The 7,846-nt window shown below is 34.0% G+C and overlaps 1 protein-coding gene across 8 annotated transcripts in view; it reads right to left on the bottom strand.

Moving 5' to 3' along the window:
- The window catches only part of CCDC158 (coiled-coil domain containing 158), a 109,905-nt gene that overhangs the window by 39,065 nt on the left and 62,994 nt on the right, over window positions 1-7,846 (bottom strand). For all 8 annotated transcript variants that reach the window (XM_017876558.1, XM_017876552.1, XM_017876557.1 and 5 more), the window contains 3 exons: window positions 4,619-4,777; window positions 3,244-3,336; window positions 2,552-2,677 (listed from right to left, as the gene is read on the bottom strand). In XM_017876558.1, the coding sequence (XP_017732047.1) occupies window positions 2,552-2,677; window positions 3,244-3,336; window positions 4,619-4,777 (378 nt within the window). The remainder of the gene's footprint in view (window positions 1-2,551; window positions 2,678-3,243; window positions 3,337-4,618; window positions 4,778-7,846) is intronic.

The following is a 7,846-nucleotide window of genomic DNA, read 5'->3' as shown; positions in this document are numbered from 1 at the left end:
AAAAAAAAAAAAAAAAAAAAAAAAGACACTAATACCATTTGTGAGGGCAAAGCCCTTATGACCCAATCACCTCCCACAGGTTCCACCTTGGGGTTTAGGTTTCAACATATGAATCTATGGGAAAACACAAACATTTGGACCATAACATATACTTAACAATACAAAAAAGTAAAAGATAATATTGAGAATTTCTGTAAGGATCTTGTTAAAAAACATGAATTAAATGGAAATCTAGTACTAAATACCACAATTTCTAAAATGAAGAACTTAATTGATGGGTTTAATACATTAGACTCAGGTGAAGGGAGAATTAATTATCTGGAAAATAGGCCAGAAAAGCACAGAGACAAAAGGATGGGCAAAAGTGAAAAGAATACAAAGACATATAAGGAATGATGAAAAAACAATTAATACATGTGATTAGAGTCCCAGAGGGAAAAAAGAAAGTAAAGAAAACAAACTGAGTAGATAAGTGATGAAAATTTTCTCAAATTGATGGAGATTTCAATCCATGCATCAGGAAGACCACCACCCTTAAGAAAGATAGATACAAAGACCAGCACATCTAGGCACATAATAGGCAAACTGTTATACACCAAAACAAAGAGAAAATCTTGAAAACAGTCAGAGAAAAAACTACCTCCAAAACAGCAACAAGATTTACGATTGACTTATCAGTGGAAATAATGGAAACCTGAAGACAATGTTCTACAGTGAATTCATTCATCCATGAGATAAATATTTATTGAATATATGCTAGACACTGTTACAGGTACTCAGCAAACATCAGTGAACAAAACAAAGAATGAATATTACTTTTATTATGTAAAATTATATAATAAACATTTTTAAGAGAAGGAATTAATTGTATAAAGCATGTCTGATGGTACATTTTAAAATCTAGTTCATTTTGCTGTTAGAATTATTATTTAAAACTTAGGTTGAGGCCAAGAGCAGTGGCCCCCACCTGTAATCCCAGCACTTTGGGAAGCCAAGGTGGAAGGATTGCTTGAGCCCAGGAGTTTGAGACAAGCCTGGGCAACATGGTGAAACTCTGTCTCTATAAGAAATACAAAAATTAGCCAGAAGTGGTGGCATGCACCTGTAGTCCCAGCTACTAGGGAGGCTAAGGTAGGAGGATTCTTGAGCCTGGCTGGTTCAAGCTGCAGTGAGCATGATTGCACCATTGCACTCCAGAATGAGTGACAGAGCAAGACTCTGACTCAGGAAAAAATAAATAAATAAACAAGTAAATATTTAAGTTGAAATTTAAAGTTAAACAAGCTAATGACTAGTACTTTTTCAGTGATGGATGACATTCTTTATAATCAAGCACAATCTATATATTAAGCTGCTAGGAAAAATCTAATAGATTTTGGGTAATTAAAATCACGGAATTTCATAGTGAAATTTCTTTCTTGGTGACCCTAGAGGTCATCTTGTCCAGACTGCTCATTAGAGAGGAAAAGATCAAGGTGCAATATGTTTAACTGACTTGCCCAAGGTCACACAAAGAGTTAAAAACATGGTTCCAATGACTCCTGGTCAAATGTTCTTTGTTGTTGTTTGATTTGCAAAATTAATTTTGGAAAGGGGAGGGTAATTTAATTTTTATCAATGGAACATGTACATATTTTAAAAAATAAAATGATTTCATAACACTTAAAAAGCAGCAGTCTCCTGCCCTTTTCCTGCGCATCTCTGAATTCCAGTCTCCAGAGAGAAACATGCTTAACTTCTAACACTAATATTATTATTCTATTGTTTGATAGACTACTCTTTGTTGTATGATAGCTTATTTTTCAGTGCACACATCTTAAGTGTGTGAGAGGACTCCATTTTAGTCATTTAAACAGTATACAATTTTCATTTAAATGGTACAGGTGAAACAATAGATTACTGGTGATCCTGTTGCCATATGTAAGATAGGACTTTTAACTAATTTAATTGATTTTCATGTGTGATTTATGGAATATCTTATTTCTTTACAGTTGAATACTGGTTGCAAGGGATTTGTGATTTCATAAATACATATCTTCAGAGAAGACAAGGCTTGAATTTTACATTGCACATATTTTTTATGAGCATTAAAAGCATAAAAGGTTAAACTAAAAAATTTCCAAAGTTTCTAATATTTTAATTAAAGGGAATAAAAGTGTCTTATAATTAATAAAACTGTCATAAATAAGTTAACAAAGAAACTACATATAGCAAATAATTCTCATTTTGGTAGAATATTAAATATACTACCAACTTGCCTTTGCCTTTTGAAGTGATGTTTATTTTAGCCATCTCACTATTTGCTTTGTAATTTGGAAATTCTTGTGATGGAAACAGCCAAAGAATTGAAGATAAGAAAACACTAAATAGTGAAGAAAATATTTTTATTCACTTGGACTTCACTGAATTTATAGGAAAATGTATAAATCTAAAATCTAGTAATTGAAAATGCTATGGATATAGAGATATTATTTTTAGTGTAATTCTTTCCAATTTAAAATTACTTACATATATGTCATTTGCATAATGGATCATAAGACTGGTTACTTACATGAGACAAGAAGCTGGCTGTAGACTGGGAAGATGGTACATTAGAATGAGAACGAGTAACAGATGCTGGCTGGAGAAGGCGTGGTTTCAATGAAGAATTTGAGGTGTATCCAGGGCCCTGAAGTTCCTGGAAAACAATATAGAGGTGAACAAAATAACTGCCAGCCTACAATTATAAAGAATTGTGAAATCAAAATGTATTTTTTGATTTCACAAACAAAATCCATTATTGAGATTTTAAACTATGTCTGTAGCTTTAAACTATACTTCTTAAAATAAACATATATTTCAGTGTAAAATGTATGATTAAAAAAAAACATGTTTTGTCATGTAGATTACATCACTTTTGCTATTCCCCAAACAAGCAAATATATTTGCACTTAGGGTTTTGTACTCGCTTGACTCCTGGGCATGGAAAACTCTTGCTTTGGGTATTCCCACGCAGGTACTAGTAAACTTGTTTGTATTTCACTCACTTATTTTAAACTAAGGATAGTGGTGCTTCTATCTGTTACCATATATGAAAAGAATAGGTATAGTATATAACAATGCACAGAGCTTATCATTGCTATTAATAGTATCAGGTAATGTTGAAATATACTTGAATGTGTATCTATGGTACAAGAGAGAATATAAAAGCATATCAAAGAAAGGCATTATTTTTGCTTAAACTACTATTTATGATGACCTTACTTTTATATCCAAAGTGTGTTGAAGTTTTAAGCGCACTGATTCTTGCTCCTGACGCTGTATTATATCTTGACATTCTGCAAACTGCAAAGATGCCTACAAAGGAGCAATCATAAATGGCTTATCTTCCTTTCTTTAAGCACTTATATTTTATTAACCTATAAATGCAGAGCTGCCATCTCTTCAAGAAATCTTCCTGCCCTTCCACCAAACTATATTACAACGATCTACTTATCTGTTTTATTCAGTGAACTGTGAGCAACTGGAGGCCACATTTTATCCTCTATTCCCCAGCAAATACATAGCTTTTAGTATGTGAAGGGCAAACAATGAATGAACTAAGGATGGAATGAGCAAACAGTTTTACCAAAGTATACAAATTTATATTAAAATAACCACAACTGGCTGGGCATGGTGGCTCACGCCTGTAATCCCAGCACTTTGGGAGGCCGAGGCAGGCAGATCTTGAGGTCAGGAGATCGAGACCATCCTGGCTAACACAGTGAAACCGCGTCTCTACTAAAAAGACAAAAATTAGCTGGGCGTGGTGGTGCACACCTGTAGTCCCAGTTACTTGGGAGGCTGAGGCAGGAGAATCGTTTGAACCCGGGAGGCAGAGGTTGCAGTGAGCTGAGATCGTGCCACTGCACTCCATCCTGGCGACAGAGCAAGACTCTGTCTCAAAATAAAATAAAATAAAATAACCACAACTGAAATTCACCGAGTCAATATAGCATGTTTTAAGAAACAAAGGCAGCAGAGGTGAGATCGCAAATTGTTGTATCTAACCATAAAGGCACTGCCTTCTTAGCAATCAAGGATGGTTTTGGAACAATTTTAGGCTTCCAGACTTTCTAGGTGACAGGAAGAGGTATTTATTTTTCTACAGTAAATGGCAATGAAAAACAGTATCACTGATGCTTCTCATTCTTTAAGCTATGTTTCCTATATGTACTTTCTGGACCCCACGAAGTGCCAGCCATTAGCATTACTGTATCATTTTATTGACATTATTAAGAGACTATCTTCTACCAAGTGCCCAAGTCACTTTTTGGTGGTAAGTCAGGTGCTCATGGAGACATTTTTACTTATTCAGATCACTAAGGGTATCAGGAACATCTTACATCTTTGATCTTACTGCCCTGTGACTATGTTAGCCTGAAAAGAAAACTTGGCAAAAGCATGCATTATGATGACATTTTAAAATTCAGAAACGCCTTCACTATAGGATAGGTATTTCCTTTGTGCTAGGTGATTGGGATACAACACAAATTGATACATTAAGTTCCTGTCTACACAGAGCTTTTGTTCAGAACAATTCTATTTGGTTAATAACTATTTGGTTGATAATTACTTTATATGTTTAGTTAATAATTACCTTATCCAGAGCAACTTCCATATTAGTAACCTTTTCTTTCAAACGGCGTTCCTGAGATCGCAGAACTTCCAACTCCCCAGCCATCTTGTTTTTTTCTGTGGCAACAGTACTCAATTCCTGACTGAGTTTACTCTTCTCTTCTTTCAGAAAATGTTTCTCCTACAATTATATGAGAGAAAAATATCAGAAATCACCTGCTGATGTAGATGCTGAAAGGTAACAGAAATATAAAATTTTTGTTTAAAGGACCCTGAACTAGATAAGTTTAATTTATATGCCCTTTAATTGCTTCTGAGTTGTGGTTGGGAGCTGATGGGAGTATGTTATTATGTACTCTCTCCTATTTTAATCATTGCTGGTATTATTACTTCTTTCTAGTCTTAACACATCTTTGATAAAATCTACAAAATATGAAACAACTATATTGTCCTAAAAAGACAGTGTTTTAGTGAATTGGGATCAAATACTCGTATATCGAATTTTACTAAAATTTATTTTAAACAACAGAGATTTTTAAAATATACATCACTTGAAAGTTTTATGGATTTCTATTTTGTTTCAAGGTTGAATATTCATTTCACAACACCTACCGCAGACCCTGTGACAGAAAAACAAATGAGACATATAGTTCCTGCCCGCAAGTCACTTAACAGCCCAATGATGACAGTGAGCTTACTGATCTAATAGTCTCTGCTATTAAACAACATTTCATTAAAATTAGTTCATCCCTCCAAAAAAGCACCATGGAATATGCATACAAAAATAATAAATGTATATTTGTCAAGTTAAAATACAGACATCAGTTTATTGAGTCTACATTTCTTTAAATATGTATTTTTTATAGCGAAAAACGTTTATTGTAAATAAGGTAGAAGGTGTTGCTACTGTAAAATGCAAAACAGTTTTCCTTTTCTGATTAGATTAGGCAGAAAAGGCTTCAGAAGGAAAGAGGGACTAATTGTATAGGCTTTCTCCTTTTCGTTTGGAGGGAATATCATAGAGCTATGATGAATATTTTCTTTTCAGCAGGGCAGGCATCTTTGTCAACAGCAGGCAGTAACCTCTTAAAGCCTTAAGTGCCATCAGGAAGGATAAGCACTGCTTTAGGTTCCCAAAGGCAAAAAAAAAAAAAAAAAAAAGGAGAAAGAAAAAAATGAATTCAGGATAAGAGAAAGGAAGGGAAGAAAAAATTGGAAAGAAGAAATAGAGAAAGAAGAAATAAGTCTACATGATAAGGGGTATGCACAAATATAGGTTTATACTTGTTAATATTTAGTTGCAAATACTCTGAAGTATTTTGATAGCTCATCATGGATAGTAAATTAGCAATTACTTTGGTTGCACTTATTTTCTACTTGTTATTTACTTTATCACCTCTGTTATAGTCTGTTCTGTTATAAATCTTCCAAAATACACACTTTTTCCAAAGTAATGGATATACCAGGGAACATTTGAGTATTAGGCAAATTTCATGGTTGCTTATTCGTGAATGAGTCTCATTCATGACAAACACTAGGTCAATGCAGAAAACTCAACCTAGCTAAACACAGCTGCATAGGAATACACAAGAAGCATACATGCACACCAACTCCCACCTACTGGCTACCTCAGTTTTACCATGTGTTATGAACCACATCCATGCACATGCGGTGTTACAGGAAACTCTCCTTCTACTCCTTCACAATAACATACAAGCTACATATACACTTAAGAAAACTTCTGGTCATTTTCAAGACAAAGAGCTATACTTATTGTTGTATTTATATATTTCTTAACAATTTAGTATGTGTAAAACTGCTATTGTTTTTATTAGGTTCCTATTTTTTTATGCATCACAAATGAAATTTGTTAGTGTGGTGCTCCTGATCCCATTGTTCCCATAAGTCCTGTGGTTTTTATTACACAATTTTGCATAGCACAGCGATTTTAGAAACATGTATGTCACATTATAATGGAACTCACTGTATTTTGTTTATAATCATTTCTTGCCTCTACCAAGAATGTTCTTTTTCCCATTTCCCACGTTTTTTTTATTTTGTTTTGTTTTGTTTTGAATTGTGTCGTTCTTTTATCCAATAAAGAGAATATTCAATACATGGAATGGTTATTATATAAACATTGTGTGCCCAGATTTGAACTAGATTCCATGGAATCTGACAGTGTCTCATATTTACTTTATTTTGCATTTTATAATTAAGCAGCTAGCAATGTTAACAGATTTTCATATGTATATTGATATATTTGTATTTCTTCTTTTATAAACTTTCCATTCATGTTTTCTGATCATTTGCATTATTAGTCTTTTTTTAAATTGATTTTTAAGGCCAAATCAAATGCTGATTTTATCCTGATTCAAGTATAAGAATATTCTGAGAGCTTTAAAATATTATACAAGTGTTGATTCTGGTTGGTTCTTATTTGAACTGATTCACTAATTGTTTTATTCATCCACTTAGCCACCATTCATCAGGCTTCTATTACATGTTCAAACTCAAACATTCTCATAGGCACTGGGAGATATAACAATAAGCTGCTGTTTCTACTGTCAAGTTGATCACAGACCTGTAGCAGAGAAAAATAATGAGACAAGCGATTGTAGACAGGATCATTTTGCCATTAAACAGATGTAGATTTTTTTTTCTATTTGGCATTCATTAACTTGCCTTTCCTAGTAAATAATGCTTTCCTTTTATTTTATTTTTTTATACTTTAAGTTCCAGGGTACATGTGCACAATGTGCAGGTTTGTTACATATGTATACATGTGCCATGTTGATGTGGTGCACCCATTAACTCGTCATTTACATTAGGTATATCTTCTAATGCTATACTTCCCCCCTACCCCCTCCCCACAATATGACCTGGTGTGTGATGTTCCCCTTCTTGTGTCCAAGTGATCTCATTGTTCAATTCCCACCTATGAGTGAGAACATGCGGTATTTGGTTTTCTGTTCTCGCGATAGTTTGCTGAGAATGATGGCTTCCAGCTGCATCCATGTCTCTACAAAGGACATGAACTCATCCTTTTTTATGGGTGCATAGTATTCCATAGTATATGTGCCACATTTTCTTAATCCAATCTGTCACTGATGGACATTTGGGTTGATTCCAAGTCTTTGCTACTGTGAATAGTGCTGCAATAACCATGTGGGTGCATATGTTTTAATAGCAGAATGCTTTAAATCCCTCGGGGTATATACCAAGAAAGGGGTTGGCGGGGTAAAATGGT

This window comes from Rhinopithecus bieti, unplaced genomic scaffold (genome assembly GCF_001698545.2).
Source record: "Rhinopithecus bieti isolate Rb0 unplaced genomic scaffold, ASM169854v2 scaffold_8675, whole genome shotgun sequence".
Lineage (NCBI taxonomy): Eukaryota > Metazoa > Chordata > Mammalia > Primates > Cercopithecidae > Rhinopithecus > Rhinopithecus bieti.
The sequence above is the reverse complement of the archived record's forward strand: the minus strand, read 5'-3'. Positions and strand labels throughout refer to the sequence as shown.